At 40.5% G+C, this 17,565-nt stretch overlaps 1 protein-coding gene across 1 annotated transcript; it reads left to right on the top strand.

The window, feature by feature from the left end:
* Positions 1-13,162: 13,162 nt before the first annotated feature.
* On the top strand, positions 13,163-14,161 carry LOC120864129 (olfactory receptor 7A17-like). Its single transcript, XM_040240967.1, has one exon. It carries the CDS (start codon positions 13,193-13,195, stop codon positions 14,159-14,161), a length of 969 nt encoding a protein of 322 aa, XP_040096901.1. The 5' UTR covers positions 13,163-13,192.
* Positions 14,162-17,565: the final 3,404 nt, after the last annotated feature.

The raw sequence follows: 17,565 nt of genomic DNA, 5'->3' as shown, positions 1-17,565 counted from the left end.
TCAGGCTTCTCTGGTATCTCAGCTGGTAAAGAATCTGCCTGCAATGCAGGAGATCCTGGTTAATTCCTGGGTTGGGAAGATCCCCTGGAGAAGGGATAGGCTACCCACTCGAGTGTCTTCCTTGCTACCTAGATAGGATATTCAAAAGGTCTTGAGAATGGGGTGTGGTTATCTTTTGAGTACCTTATTCTGCCTACTAAAGTGTCTTTTCTCAGATATATATCATTTGATGTCACTCAAAAGTTCTTTTTAAAAAGATTACTTTAACTGGAGGATAATTACCATATGGTATTTTTGATTTATTTTTTTGCCATATATTAACATGAATTAGCCATAGGTATACATGTGTCCTCCCCACCCTGAACCCCCTTCCCACCTCCCTTCCTGCTCTATCCCTCTGGGTTGTCCCAGAGCCCTGGCTTTGGTTGCCCTGCTTCATGAATTGATCTTGCACTGGTCATCTGTTTTACATATGGTAATGTACATATTTCAATGCTATTCTCTCAAACCATCCCACCCTTGACTTCTCCCACTAAAAAAAAATCAAACAGAATTTACCACTGCTTACAAAGTGAGTGAGATGTTCAAAATTAAATACATGGAAGATTCTTGATGAAGACCTAAAACTGTTTATATCTGAATCTAACAGAATCATTTTCTTGCTACCCAGGAAAGGACCTGCAGCATTAAGAACATATAGGACATTGTCAGAAATACAGAGTCCCTGGTACCTTGAATCAGACCTGCTAAATCATAATCTGCATTTGAATTGTAGTCCTTGGTACTTTTTAAGAATAGTCAACTTAGGAAAGTGCTAGACTAGAATAAGTTTTATTCCTTTTCACTGATTGTATTTGAGGCAGTATAATTATTTGTATTGGATACTGTCCTATGCATTACATGTGTAGGACCCCTTTAGACACTGAAAAATATGACTAGCTGCAAAGTCATCTCTAACTGAGAATCACTGCCACAGAACTTGTGAACTAAAAGTGTTCTGATAATCAAGACTCCCAGTCAAGACTTTCTTGGTTTATACTTTAGAGCAGAACATTAAACACCCTGTGTCTCATGTCTGTAATGGAAAAGGAAGTACATAAGACTACATCACAGAATGAACTTGTACAAAAATTAAAGTGGACAGTCCCTATACTGTGCTAAGTTTGGTTATGGTGTTTGTGCAGTGCTGTGCTTAGTTGCTCAGTCATGTCTGACTCTTTGTGAGCCCATGGACTGTAGTCTTTCAGGCTCCTCTATCCATGGTTATTCTCCAGGCAAGTGTATACTGGAGTGGGTTGCCATGCCCTCTTCCAGGGGATCTTCCCAACCGAGGGATGAAACCCAGGTCTCACATATTGAAGGCAGATTCTTTACTGTCTGAGCCACTACGTGTATAAAAATATCTAAATTTGCAGAATTTAATAACAGAAAAATTTTTCTTGCTACCTGGACAAGGATATGCAGCGTTAAGAACATGTAGGATCTTGTTAGAAATGCAGAGTCGCTGGTACCTTGAATCAGACCTGCTGAATCAGTTTTCGCTTCAACTATAGTTCTTGGTAATTTTTAAGAACAGTCAATTTTGAAAAATACTGGACTAGAATAAATTTTATATATTTTCACTGATGGTATTTGAGGCAGTACAGTTATAAGTATTGGATACTGTCCTATGCATGACATGTGTAGGATCCCTTTAGAGCCTGAAAAATATCACTTGCTGCAAAGTCATCTCTGATTGCTAATCACTGCCATAGGATTTATGAGCTAAAAGCATTCTGACAATCAAGACACCCAATCCAGACTCCATCCCTTTCATGGTCATACCTTGGAGCAGAACATTAAACCCCTCTGTTTCTCATTTCTATAATGCAGAATAAAGTCATAATATACAAGAAGAGTATATCACAGCATGAACTTCCAGAAAAATTAAAGCAGACAGTCCATATAATGTGCTATTAGATTATGGTGTATAAAATATCTATATTTGTCTCATAATTAAAAACATAATAAGTACTAAAGGACAGCTCTTAACTTCTGATATAAGCATAAAAATCCTAACTGAGTTGGCAATAATGTCAGGGAGCCAAGCAGTGTAGTGCCTAAGGTTTTATATGAAAGGACAAAGTTGTCACACTCATAAAATATTTTTTAGAACTATCAGGAATTATACGTTCACCACTAGTGTAAACTTAAAAGATCTGAGGGACTTAATTAAGTGAGAATTCTTAACCTTAGACTTTGAGGAAACTTTAGCTTAGACTGGGATAAGATGCTGGGATGGTTTAGACCTCTGGACACAGGACAATTAACAAGAAGGAGTAATAAAAACAGAATTCACCTGCCTTGTAAACTGGTCTCTTAGGAACAAAGAATGAACTGGAAAATTTTCCTTTCTGCCCAGACCCCTGTCCCCCAGGGAAATCAGGTACAGAGTATGGGTGTTACAGCAGAAAGATGCCCACTGAGAAGCCAGGTGAGCTATAAAATCTCTCTGCTGTGGTCCTCTCAGCCTGAGAAATCTTAGATGCTACAGGACATGTTTCCTTTGAAAACCTGAGTTTGGCTGGGAAACCAGTCCTTTATTCCCTCCAGCTGTCTTGTGGGCACAGAGCTTCAGTCTCTATTATCAACCCTCCAGGAGGCATTTGAACTTCCACACAAAGACCTTTCTTTCATTTCCCATCTAGGTGAGTCTGAGAGCCAGTAGACACTGTGGGAGAGAAATAGAATGCAAACCTTGAACATTTATCTGAGGTCACCTGTGACTGAGTCCAGCCTAACTCAGATACCAGAGATTAGTGTGGTAGTTTGCTACCCGGATTATTGTGTGTGCAGGCTCATTCACTCAGTCATGTTTGACTCTTTGCAACCCCATGGACTGTAGCCTGCTAGGCTCCTCTGTCCATGGAATTTTTCAGGCAAGAATACTGGAGTGGGTTGTCATTTCCCCCTTCAAGGAATCTTCCCAACCCAGAGATTAAACCCTTGCATCTCCTGCATTGGCAGTGGATTCTTTATCACTAGCAACACTCAGGAAACCTTAATTCATAAATAAATGCATTTACTTAGGACTAAAATAGGAGCAAGGGCTTCGCAGATGGTGCTAGTGGTAAAGAGCCTGCTTGGCAATGCAAGAGACATAAGACACGGATTTGATCCCTGGGTTAGGAAGATCCCCTGGAGGAGGGCATGGCAACCCCCTTCAGGATTCTTGCCTGGAGAATCCCATGGACAGAGGAGTCTGGTGGGCTACAGTTCACAGGCTCGCAAAGAGTCGGACACAACTGAGCAACTGAGCAGGCATGCAAAAGAGAAGCAAGTAAGCCTTACCTCAGGTAAGGCTCAGTGTTGCCAATTAAATGATAAAAATGGAAGTCCAAGTAAAAGAGAGAATGGGAGGCATAAAGTGTTTCCAATAAAATTTGAACATAAGCCTAATGACAATACGAAGTAACGAGAATGGAGAAATAAGTTATTAGATGTGGACAGATGTACAGTGAAGGAAGGATTTTTTTTTTCCTAAAGATGGGTCATATTTGACTATTTCCATATTAATGAGTAAGATCTGAACCAAGGGCTTCATGAAAATATATCCCTGCAAACCTGTATGTGATGGCTGATTCATGTTGATGTAAGGCAGAAACCAATAGAATATTGTAAAGTAATCATCATTCAATTAAAAATAAATAAATTTACTGTCTCTGTAGGAGGTGAGGCTAGGATGATTTGGGAGAATGTCATTGAAACATGTATAATATCATATAAGAAATGAATTGCCAGTCTAGGTTTGATGCAGGATACAGGATGCTTGGGGCTGATGCATTGGGATGACCCAGAGAGATGGTATGGGGAGGGAGTTGGCAGGGGGGTTCAGGATTGGGAACATGTGTACACCCGTGGCGGATTAATGTTGATATATGAAAAACCAATACAGTATTGTAAAGTAAAATAAAGTAAAATTAAAAAAAATAATTTAAAAAATTCTTGACAGATAGTACCTTCTCTATGTTGTAATACTCAGTCACACAGTCGTGTCTGACTCTGTAACCCCATGGACTGTAGCCTGCCGTCTCCTCTGTCCATGGGATTCTCCAAGCAAGAATATTGGAGTGGGTTCCCATTTTCCCCTCCAGGGGATCATTCCTATACAGGGATCAAATCCACATTTCCTGTGTCTCCTGCATTGCAGGCAGATTCTTTACTCACTGGGCAATCGGGAAAACCTTTGCTGAAAAGTTTTATATGCATTCTCATATAGAAAGAGTTGGAAATGACTGAACACACACAAACACACACACACACATATATTTATCTCTGTGTTACACATTTACTCTGTTGATAAAAAACTGTCTGTGAGAACCCTTTGTATGCTGCAGTTGGAGTGTTTTTATTCCAGCCTTTGCTCATATTATTCAAAATGAATTGGAAGCTTTATTTTCTTTCCACAAAATGCTTGTCATTTAGTTATTATATATATATATATATATAGATGTATTTGTGAGAATGTTTGGTAATTTATAAAATTTATGTGATCAGCTGGTCATATGGTGTTCTCTCCATTGCTTTTTACATTTTTTTATGGAAAGAATTGAGCTGTCACTGTAATATTCTTCACTTGACAATACTTGCTTTAAAAACACGACAGTGGTTGTTTTCCTGCATATATTTTAGTGCTAATTAATCACTTATTATGAGCTTCCCAGGTGACGCTAGTGGTAAAGAACCCACCTGCCAATGCAGGAGTCGTAAGAGAAATAGCTGGATCCCTGGGTCTGGAAGATGCCCTGGAGGAGGGCATGGCAACCCGCTCCAGTATTCATGCCTGGAGAATCCCATGCACAGAGGAGCCTGGAGGGCTGTGGTCCACAGGGCTGCAGAGTTAGACATGACTGTAGCAACTTAACACACACACACACAACCACCTATTAACATGTTTCTAACTTTTACTCTCTTTTTCCTTATTCTTCCTTTTAATCTTTTGTGGTTAAATGTATTTATAAAAGTTGTATTATCTTTGGACTTCATGTAGAAATTATTATTTGAGCCATTTGATTAAATGTCACCTTTGTCTTTCATGAACATATTTGAATCCATCTATCTTTATTTAAGAAAAAAAAATTGAACTTGAATACTGCTTCCTCCTTGCATTGAAAATATCTTCTCTCATTTTATTTCTAATTCTTTGGCAATTTAACATTAAATTAGTGGCCAGTGTTGTTATCATTAAATTATTACTGTTCAGGTCTTTATGAAACTTACTTATAGATATTCATTCAATCTTGTTACATTCAGTTATTTTAAAACTACTACCTCTTAACCTAGCTTTATTCTCAGTAACATTGTCCCACATATGCTTGGTTTCTTTTAAATTTTTCTTTCTATATTAGGTACAAACACCTATTCATACACTTTTCTACAAATGTATGAATAGAATCCTATGCACATCACAGATACTCTTGATTCAGTGCAGTCTTTTTTTTTTTTTTTTCTTACCTTTTCCTTTGCTGGTCAATATTTTTATGCCCCAGGGATTTTCTTCCAATCAACTAATATTCAATGCAATATGGGTTCATTATTTCAGTAGCTGTTTAGTATTTCATAAGGGACTGAGCTACTCACACTGCAGGCTGTCTTTCCTAATCTTTCTCTTTTTGTTATTATATCATTCCTACAAAAATATTTGAGATTGTTAAATTTAAACTGTGTCTCTAGAGGAACTCTGTTTCTCTGGGAACACTGAACAATGCTTGTAGAAATATCTGTCTGTTACTCTTGGAACAGTGGGTGGAGGTCCGGGATGCTCTAGGCATCCTGCAAGGCACAGGACAGACCCCACCACAGAGAACAACCTGTCTGAGAATGTCAACAGTGTTGAGACTGAGAAGGCTCCAGGTAGAGAACTTCTGTACTTTTAATATCTGTGCCGTTGTTTGGATGGTTTTCCCAACAGTGTGACATCTTAAATTTCTGTCTGCAAATACAGATAGTGCACCTTTGCTCCCTGTTTCAAAGTACCACTGTAAACTGTGTGACAACTCTGTAAGTATTTCCCCAGATGGACGGTTGTGAAAAAGTGTTCTTTCCTTAACTGTTATTGAGATTGATAAAAAATTAATATCTTGAATTGTCATTTTGATGTGTCAATTTTATTACTATATGCCCACATAATATAAACCTCTTATTCTACCACTACCAGCTTTTGAAATGATTTTTAAGAATTGTTGTTTCTCAGTTGACCTTTTAGGGACTGTTTTGCCATAAAAATGCCTTTTCATTTTACTTAGTTAAATATGTCATCTTATGCTGGATTTCTTGCTTTAAGGCAGTTCAGCACACTTGTGGATTTTAGTGTGTAGTTTTCTAGGTATTCACCGAAAAGGACTGGTTTTCATATTGGATAGATAATCCCTCTGATTTATTCTATAATCTAATCTTCCAAAATTGAAGTACAATCTTATATGTATTTAACAAAATCTGTTATATGTTATGTATATTATATTCATGTTTACATATTTCCCAATTTAATTATTAGTCCAACTGGATATCAGTAAATCATTACTTTAAAAATATTGTTTGATTTAGTGTGTGACACCCTATTCAATTTTTTAAAAATACAATTGCTTTGGAACTAATTTATTCAATTAATTTTCCTGCAGTTCCCTTTATTTTGTAACTTCACATATATTTAAACACGTTTCTGTTTGCCTGTGTACGTGCTAAGTGGCTTCCATTGTATATCTTTGCAACTGTATGGACTGTAGCCCACCAGGCTCCTCTGTCCTTGGGATTCTCCAGGCAAGAATACTGGAGTGGCTTGCATTCCCTCCTCCGGGGGACCTTCCTGACCCAGGAATTGAACCTGTCTCTCTTTTGCCTCCTGAATTGGCAGGCAGGTTCTTTACCACTAGCACCACCTGGAAAGCCCCTGTTTCTATATAAGTGCACATATATTCACATATCTTTCTGAAAGTGCAATAGTGACCATAGCAGTTGAAGTCTCTGATGATTAGGATTTTGCATTGTCATGGTGAAGTAATAGTACAATGAACATCTATTATAATATAACATCTCCAGGCATAAATCCTACGAAAAAATTTATTCAGGACGAAAGGATGGATTGACATAGTGTCTGTATAATTTACAGAGTATAGTTTGAAAAGCCTTTTGCATGTTGAACAAAGACCAGAAGAGCATTGGGGTATGCTCATCAGATTTATTTTAAATATATGATAGTGCTTAAATTCCAAGAATAACAAACACATGATGCCCCATAAGGAAACTGAGAAAGAGCTTGCCTCATTCCCTATAGAACAGTAAAAAATTGGTCAAAGAAATGGAAAAGATTTGAGGAAAATGTCTTCTATTGCTTTATATAAAACATGTTTAGCTTTTGTTGTTTTCCTTTGGATATTCATTTTTGTTGATTTATTTACTTTGCCCATTTTTCTTTTGGGGTAGTCAAATATTTCAGGTTTCTTTCATTATAAAAGTATAACTGTTTCAGTCAAGGAAAACATGTATTTTTCTTTTTGAAAATTATTTTTCCTGGCCGTCAAATATAGCTAACTGGAATTGGAATGTGAAACAAAGGAAGCTTTAATTCATCACATAGTCTCAGGGACCATTCAGTACAGTTCAAAATTGCTCAGTTGTGTGCGACTCTTTGCGACCCCATGAACTGCAGTATGCCATGCCTCCCTGTCCATCACCAACTCTCGGAATTCACTCAAACTCACGTCCATCGAGTCCGTGATGCCACCCAGCCATCTCATCCTCTGCCGTCCCCTTCTCCTCCTGCCCCAAATCCCTCCCAGTATCAGAGTCTTTTCCAATGAGTCAACTCTTCACATGAGGTGGCCAAAGTACTGGACCATTAGAATTTATTAAATCTTTTACCCTCTAATGTCTATTTCATTTCCCTCTCTTCTCTCTCTCCCCTGCCTCTCTCACACACACACACATACTTTTTATATTTCTTTAGATATAAGGCTGAAAGTGATCATAAAAACGAACCCCAATTTTATTGGTCCCTGGGCAGGCTATGAACTGGAATTTCTGGGTACCATTTATACATTCTGTAGCAGAAAGATGATCTGACATGATCAGCTTGAGTTATAATGGTATATGGTGTGAGCAGGGTGGTTCTGGGTGAGAAATGTGTAGTAGGAACATAGCCCAAGAGGACGTGGTGTGACCACGTGTGTGTTTGTGAGTGTGTGCTTGTGCCTTGAGAGCAGTCCTTAAAGCAGAGGCACTTGGACTCATCTATTAAGGTGCCTTATCACAGAGCCCAGACCTCAGTCAGCAGAAGGTACTAAGGATGGGAGATGTTTTAATTCACAGGATGCTTTTGCAACTAAATTCATAAATTGCAAGGAAGAACCTTTTTCCTTAGGTCCTTTGTAGTGGCCCCTCGCCAGGCACATATTTCTCTTGATATCATACTAGATCCTTCTCTCCCTTTCTTGAGTTATCTGTCCAATTATCACCTTGATTGCTGGCCTTACATGAACAATCAATACATGAAAATACCTCCTACTGCTGCTGCTGCTAAGTCACTTCAGTCATGTCTGACTCTGTGCAACCCCATAGATGGCAGCCCACCAGGCTCCCTCATCCCTGGGATTCTCCAGGCAAAAACACTGGAGTGGGTTGTCATTTCCTTCTCCAATGTATGAAAGTGAAAAGTGAAAGTGAAGTCCCTCAGTCGTGTCTGACCCTCAGTGACCCCATGGACTGCAGCCTTCCAGGCTCCTCCGTCCATGGGATTTTCCAGGCAAGAGTACTGAAGTGGAGTGCCATTGCCTTCTCTGTACTTTCTACTACTCTCTTTTATATCTAATTTTGTTTTCTTCATAGCAACTCTTATTACTTGACATATTATATTATATTTGTACATCATCTTTCAACATCACTGGATTGTGAAAACTTCCATTTTTCAGCACCATATATATGTTACCTGTATTTGTTTGGAGGGACTTGCCAGGTGGCTCAGTGGTAGAGAATCTATCTGGCAATGCAGGAGAGGCGGGTTCAATCCTTGGGTTGAGAATATCACCTGGAGAAGGAAATGGCAACCCATCCCAGTATTCTTGCCTGGGAAATCCCATGGAGAGAGGAGCCTGGCAAGCTACATAGATTCTGGGGGTTTCAAAAGTGCCAGATCCAGCTTATGACTAAACAATATGTGTTTTGAACATGGTTGACACTCAATATATATTTTTCAAATGTATTAAAATATTTCTGATTCTGTTCAGTTGCTCAATCTTGTCCGACTCTTTGCAACACATGAATTGCAGCACACCAGGCCTCCATGTTCATCACCAACACCCGGAGTTCACTCAAACTCACGTCCATTGAGTCATTGATGCCATCCAGTCATCTCATCCTCGGTTGTCCCCTTCTCCTCCTGCCCCCAAACCCTCCCAGCATCAAAGTCTTTTCCAATGAGTCAACTCTTCACATGAGATGGCCAAAGTACTGGAGTTTCAGCTTTAGCATCATTCCTTCCAAAGAAAGCCCAGGGCTGATCTCCTTCAGAATGGACTGGTTGGATCTCCTTGCAGTCCAAGGGACTCTCAAGAGTCTTCTCCAACACCACAGTTCAAAAGCATCAATTCTTCGGCACTCAGCTTTCTTCACAGTCCAACTCTCACAGCCATACATGACCACTGGAAACACCATAGCCTTGACTAGATGGACCTTTGTTGGCAAAGTAATATCTCTGCTTTTGAATACGCTATCTAGGTTGGCCATAACTTTTCTTCCAAGGAATAAGCATCTTTTAATTTCATGGCTGCAATCATCATCTGCAGTGATTTTGGAGCCCAAAAAAATAAAGTCTGACACTGTTTCCACTGTTTCCCCATCTATTTCCCATGAAGTGATGGGACCAGATGCCATGATCTTCGTTTTCTGAATGTTGAGCTTTAAGCCAACTTTTTCAGTCTCCACTTTCATTTTCATCAAGAGGCTTTTTGGTTCCTCTTCAGTTTCTGCCATAAGGGTGGTGTCATCTGCATATCTGAGGTGATTGATATTTCTCCCGGCAATCTTGATTCCAGCTTGTGTTTCTTCCAGTCCAGTGTTTCTCATGATGTACTCTGCATAGAAGTTAAATAAGCAGGGTGACAATCTACAGCCTTGACGTACTCCTTTTCCTATTTGGAACCAGTCTGTTGTTCCATGTCCAGTTCTAACGGATGCTTCCTGACCTGCATACAGATTTCTCAAGAGGCAGGTTAGGTGGTCTGGTATTCCCCTCTCTTTCAGAATTTTCCACAGTTTATTGTGATCCACAGAGTCAAAGGTTTTGGCATAGTCAATAAAGCAGAAATAGATATTTTTCTGAAACTCTATCTTTTTCAATGATCCAGCAGATTGAGATGGCTGGATGACATCATCACTTGATTGATGTGAGTTTCAGTGACTCTGGGAGTTGGTGATGGAGAGGGAGGCCTGGCATGCTGCAATTCATGGGGTTGTAAAGAGTCGGACACAACTGAGTGACTGAACTGAACTGAACTGAGCAGATGTTGGCAATTTGGTCTCTGGTTCCTCTGCTTTTCTAAAACCAGCTTGAACATCTGAAAGTTCATGGTTCACATATTGCTAAGCCTGCCTTGGAGAATTTTGAGCATTACTTTACTAGCATGTGAAATGAGTGCAGTTATGCAGTAGTTTAAGCATTCTTTGGCATTGCCTTTCTTTGGGATTGCAATGAAAGCTAACCTTTTCTAGTCCTGTGGCCACTGCTGAGTTTTCCAAAATTTGCTAGCATATTGAGTGCAGCACTTTCACAGCACCATCTTTCAGGATTTGAAATAGCTCAACTGGAATTCCATCACCTCCACTAGCTTTGTTTGTAGTGAAGCTTTCTAAGGCCCACTTGACTTCACATTCCAGGACATCTGGCTCTAGGTGAATGATCATACCATCATGATTATCTGGGTCATGAAGATCTTTTTTGTACAGTTCTTCTGTTTATTTTTGCCACCTCTTCTTAATATCTTCTGCTTCTGTTAGATCCATACCATCTCTGTCCTTTATTGAGCCCATCTTTGCATGAAATATTCCCTTGTTATCTCTAATTTTCTTGAAGAGATCTCTAGTCTTTCCCATTCTGTTCTTTTCCTCTATTTCTTTGCACTGATCGCTGAGGAAGGCTTTCTTATCTCTCCTTGCTATTCTTTGGAACTCTGCATTCTGATGCTTATATCTTTCCTTTTCTCCTTTGCTTTTTGCTTCTCGTCTTTTCATAGCTATTTGTAAGGCCTCCCCAGACAGCCATTTTGCTTTTTTGCATTTCTTTTCCATGGAGATGGTCTTGATCCCTGTCTTCTCTAAAATGTCATGAGCCTTCATCCATAGTTCATCAGGCACTCTATCTGTCAGATCTAGTCCCTATCTATCAAATCTATTTCTCACTTCTACTGTATAATCATAAGGGATTTGATTTAGGTCGTACCTGTATGGTCCAGTGGTTTTCCCTACTTTCTTCAATTTAAGTCTGAATTTGGCAATAAGGATTTCATGATCTGAGCCACAATCAACTCCCAGTCTTGTTTTTGCTGACTGTATAGAGCTTCTCCATCTTTGGCTGCAAAGAATATAATCAACCTGATTTCGGTATTGACTATCTGGTGATGTCCATGTATAGTCTTCTCTTGTGTTGTTGGAAGAGGGGGTTTGCTATGACCAGTGCCTTCTGTTTTCGCCTTTGCCCTGCTTCATTCCGTACTCAAAGGCCAAATTTGCCTGTTACTCCAGGTGTTTCTTCACTTCCTACTTTTGCATTCCAGTCCCCTATAATGAAAAGGACATCTTTTTCGGGTATTAGTTCTAAAAGGTCTTGTAGGTCTTCATAGAACCATTCAACTTCAGCTTCTTCAGCATTACTGGTTGGGGCATAGACTTGGAGTACTGTGATAGTGAATGATTTGCCTTGGAAACAAACAGAGATCATTCTGTCGTTTTTGAGATTGCATCCAAGTACTGCATTTCAGACTCTTTTGTTGACCATGATGGCTACTCTATTGCTTCTAAGGGATTCCTGCCCTCAGTAGTAGATATAATGGTCATCTGAGTTAAATTTACCCATTCCAGTCCATTTTAGTTCACTGATTCCTAGAATGTTGACGTTCACTCTTGCTATCTCCTGTTTGACCACTTCCAGTTTGCCTTGATTCATGGACCTAACATTCCAGGTTCCTATGCAATATTGCTCTTTACAGCATCGGACCTTTCTTCTATCACCAGTCACATCCACAACTGGGTATTGTTTTTGCTTTGGCTCCATCCCTTCATTCTTTCTGGAGTTATTTCTCCACTGATCTCCAGTAGCATATTGGATACCTACCGACCTGGGGAGTTCCTCTCTCAGTATCCTATCATTTTGCCTTTTCATACTGTTCATGGGGTTCTCGAAGCAAGAATATTGAAGTGGTTTGCCATTCCCTTCTCCAGTGGACCACATTTTGTCAGACATCTCTACCATGACCTACCCATCTTGCGTGGCCCCACATGGCATGGCTTAGTTTCATTGAGTTAGACAAGGCTGTGGTCCATGTGATTAGATTGACTAGTTTTCTGTGAGTATGGTTTCAGTGTGTCTGCCCCCTGATGCCCTCTTGCAACACCTACCTTCTTGCTTGGGTTTCTCTTAACTTGGACTTGGGTTATCTCTTCATGGCGGCTCCAGCAAAGGGCAGATGCTGCTCCACAACTTGGACGAGGTGTATCTCCTCACTGCCACCCCTCCTGACCTTGAATGTGGAATAGCTCCTCTCGGCCCTCCTGAGCCCACACAGCCACCGCTTTTTTTTTTTTTTTTTTGGTGGGGTGGCCTGGGGGGCAGCAAGAATACTGGAGTGGGTTGCCATTCCCTTCTCCACGAGATCTCCCTGACCCAGGGGTTGAACCTGCATCACCCACATTGTAGGCAGACGTTTTACCATCTGAACAACCAGAGAAGTTACATTTCTCATTACAACCGTAGAATGTGTGATTCCTTTGGGAATACACTGAGAATGGCCAAAAATGCCCAGATAGACATGGAATAGAACTTTTCTAAACACAAGATATTAAACTTAATTTATTAGAGAAAAATAGAAATTGCACTATATGAGTTATGCCAATTTGTGTCAAAATTATCCATGTTATTTTCATTTTTCCTCGTAGTCACCTCCACCACATGGAACCAGGTAACAATACACAATTTTCTGAATTTTTTCTTCTGGGATTCTCAGAGAATCCAGAATTGCAGCCCCTCATCTTTGGACTTTTCTTCTCCATGTACCTGATCGCTGTGTTTGGAAACCTGCTCATCATCCTGGCCACCATCTCTGACTCCCACCTTCACATCCCCATGTATTTCTTTCTCTCCAATTTGTCCTTTGTAGACATCTGCTTCACCTCCACCACCATCCCAAAGATGCTGCAGAATATCGAGAACCAGAGCAAAGTCATAACCTATGAAGGCTGCATCGTTCAAGTGTATTTTTACATATTCTTTGCAGGATTAGATGACTTTCTCCTGACAGTGATGGCCTATGACCGCTTTGTGGCCATCTGCCACCCCCTGCACTACACAGTCATCATGAACCTTCGGCTTTGTGGACTGCTGGTATTGGTGTCCTGGATGATGAATGCTATGTATTCCTTGTTACAAAGTTTACTGGCTTTGCAGCTGACCTTCTGTAGAGAGGTGGAAATTCCTCACTTTTTTTGTGAACTCAATCAGATGATCCAACTTGCCTGTTCTAACACCTTTCTTAACGACATGGTGATGTATTTGGCATCAGTGCTGCTAGCTGGTGGACCGTTTGCTGGTATCCTTTACTCTTACTCTAAGATAGTCTCTGCCATACGAAGAATCTCATCAACTCAGGGAAAGCTTAAAGCATTCTCCACTTGTGCATCTCATCTCTCAGTTGTCTTATTATTTTATTGTACGAGCCTGGGAGTGTACCTTAGCTCTGCTGCTACCCACAGCTCACGCTCAAGTGCAACAGCTTCCGTGATGTACACTGTAGTCACACCTATGCTGAACCCATTCATCTACAGTCTGAGGAGCAAAGACATAAAGAGGGCTGTGAAGAGAGTCTATGGAATAGTAGGTATAAAAAGGCCAATTGTCCTGGGGCAGATGAAGTGCCCTTGACTGCCTTGCTCAAAGCCTGAGAATCAGAAATTGTGACACTTTCCTCAGTGTGGAATAAAATTTGCTCCTTCTACTTATTTCCTTGCATATCCATTTTTATAAAACTTCAACTTTTCTATACAATCTCAGTTACTCACTTTATTAAAATTTCTTTTCATACTATCATTTAGGTGTTTTTTTTTAAAGTTGTGATTTTTCCTACTTCAAAATTTTCCAAACTTTAGATATGAGATATTTGGACATTCCTATTTTTTGTGTAGTGACATGAGGAATAATACTTTCTTAAATGACAAATGTCATCCTGAGTAATTTCTGCCTTGCTTTCAGGGAAAACATATTTCATGAGATATATTACTCATATGGAAAAGTGTACAAGTGAAATCCAGGGCAATTTATATAATTTTATAAAAGGATTGACTGAATCAGAGGGTGTGTAACTATGGATAAGGAGGGTTGATTGCAATGTTACAGGCAGATTTTCAATTGCACAAGGTGCCATTGCTTCCAAACTCTGCATTACTCAAAGGTCAAATCTTTCTATATGTATGCTGCTGCTAAGTTGCTTGTCATGTCCGACTCTGTGTGACCCCATAAACGGCAGCCTACCAGGCTCCCCGTCCCTTGGATTCTCCAGGCAAGAACACTGGTTTATATACCTCATGATCAAAGATGACTCACTAGAGAGCTTGACCACCTATCCATTCATGTGGTTTAGGTCACAATTTGTGCAAACATGTTTGCCAATATCCTGCTTACCTGGAAGGAAACTGCAATGGAATACACATTTTAATATCATTATCTGTAATACAATTAAAAAACAGAGTAGTGAATGCTATCTTTCAAGATCAGAATAAATGCATAGATCGACATTATTGGAGTTGATCTCAGTCCTATACCACTTTTTATTTTATTCATTTACTTGTTTCTGCATAACTAGTCATCCTAACAGTAACTCCTCTAATGTGATGTCTTTATTATCAAATGAGATTTAATATTAGGGAGTTGTTCTGATCTCTGCTGGATTTCTCATGAGTTTATGTTTCTCAGTAATTCTATATGTTGGAACTCTAAAGCTCATCCATGAGGTTGTATGGAGCCATGTAGCAATTCTTTCTTCACTAATATATGATAGTCTACTCCATTTATTTGTGTATTTTAATTTTATGCTTATGCATGTGTCCTCAGTGGTGTCTGATCTTTGTGACCCCATGGAGGGTAGCTCACCAGGCTCCTCTGTCCATGGGATTCTCCAGGCAAGAATACTGGAGTGGGTTGCCATTTTCCCTTCTGGGGATTTTCTTGACCCTGGGATCGGACCTGCATCTCCTGCATTGGCAGGTGGATTCTTAACCACTGAGCCACCTGAGCCACTTGGGAAAGGAGAAGGCAATGGCACCCCAATCCAGGACTCTGGCCTGGAAAATCCCATGAACGAGGAGCCTTGTAGGCTGCAGTCCATGGGGTCACTAAAAGTCAGACACGACTGAGCAACTTCACTTTCACTTTTCACTTTCATGCATTGGCAACCCACTCCAGTGTTCTTGACTGGAGAATCCCAGGGACATGGGAGCCTGGTGGGCTGCCGTCTATGGGGTCGCACAGAGTCGGACACAACTGAATCGACTTAGAAGAACCAGCAGCAGCACCTGGGAAGCCCCAATTTTAATCTTATAGCTTGTGGGGAAAAGTCTATCATTGGTGATGTCAGTATTATGGTGGCAGAAGACACTTTGTTTCTCCCCTCAATTTACAACTTGTAGAAAACATCATGCATAAATAAAGTTTTTTTCTTTTTTTCTATCCAACACATCAGGACACCAGAGATACACACAGTTGTACATCTGAAGGGGAGCAGATTTTTCACTTGGAGGAGGTGGAGCCAGGGGAACAGCAGAGGCGGTGATGCTGATACAGCCCATGGCCGAGGCAGCTGAGCCTGCAGCCCCAGAGCACCTGGGAGTCCCACTGGAGGTGGTGCACGTAACCCTGGCCTCCTGGATGCAGCGGCACTTGCAGCCCCAGGGAACCAGGCATCAGTGGGATGGCCCTCATGCAAAGTCACCCTGCATGTGGCAAGAGCACCTACCACTCTAGGACCCCTCCCCGGCAAAGATGCCAGCCACATCAGGGACACTGACCACACCAGGTCACCGGTGATGCTGGAGGCACAAAGCCCGATGGCAAGGACAATGACAATGCCTCTGGAAGAGGCCACGAAACGCCAAACATGTAGTTCCTCAAATATGGCCAGGGCAGCCCATGAGAAAGAAACCAAAAACTTGTGCCACAAAGTCAGTTAATCGAAAAACGCAGAAGGACCTCTGTTAGCAATCTGTTGAACTGTTAGAATTAAAGTATACAAGGCTTTACCTACATAAGAACACTGTTTGCTCCTTCAAATGCATGGACAGAGGAGCAACCCATTGAGCACCATGAAAAACCACAGTAACATGGAATCACAAAAAGAAAACAACAGTTATCCATGAACTAATTTAACGTCATGTAAGATTGTGATCAAGCAAGTGGAGAATTCAAGATAGTGTCATAAAGAAGCTCAACAAGCTAGAAGAAAACTCCCAAAGACACTTAAGTTAGCTGAGGAATAAAAATAATGAACATAAGGAATAGTTTCTAAAATAATGAAAGCTCTTGAACATAAGTAAACAGAAATTCTTTTGCTGAAGAACTCAGTAAATGAGATGAAGGATGAACTGCAAAGCACTGGAAGTGGAGACCATATGCTGTAGAGAGATAGTGAGTTCAAATGTAGGATGATTCAGGTAGATGTGAGGACAGAACTAAGATTTCTTTTTTTTTTTTTAATGAAGATATTCTCTGAGAAACTTCTGACTCTACTAGAACAGGTAAGACAGATACTGGGTGTCTCAAAAGCAGAAGAGAGGGAGAAAGGAACAGAGAGATTATGTATAGAAATAATAGCCGAGAATTTTCCAAGTCTGGGGAAGGAACTGAATGCACACATCCACAGAAGTATAATAGGACACATAAATGTTTCAATGCAAAAGACCTTTTCCAAGACACACATATTGAAACTGTCAAAAGCCAATGAACGAAAAGACTTCCCTGGTGGTGCAGTAAGCAAGAATCTGCCTGCCAAGGTGGGAACAGGCACTGGGGGTGATGCCTGGTCTGGAAAGATTCCACATGCCACAGAGTCACTAAGCCGGGGCACCACAACTACTGAGCCTGTAGACCCTGTGCTCTGCAGCAAGAGAGGTCACTGAAGTGAAGAGTAGCGCCCCCCACCACAGCAACCAGAGAAAGCCCCCACAAAGCAAGGAAGACTTGGTGCAGTCAGAAATACAGCAAATAAATGAAGGAACATTTTTTTAAAAAGTCAGTGAAAGAATGCTGTTTTTATATACTAAGCAATCAACAAGGAC

The sequence above is a fragment of the Oryx dammah genome, unplaced genomic scaffold (assembly GCF_014754425.2).
Source record: "Oryx dammah isolate SB20612 unplaced genomic scaffold, SCBI_Odam_1.1 HiC_scaffold_5, whole genome shotgun sequence".
NCBI classification, from domain to species: Eukaryota; Metazoa; Chordata; class Mammalia; order Artiodactyla; family Bovidae; genus Oryx; species Oryx dammah.
This window is presented reverse-complemented; position numbering and strand designations above follow the sequence as displayed.

What these genes read in the sequence shown, in the direction of transcription:
- LOC120864129 (XM_040240967.1), top strand. Translation starts at nt 13,193, where the DNA reads ATGGAACCAGGTAACAATACACAATTTTCTGAATTTTTTCTTCTGGGA.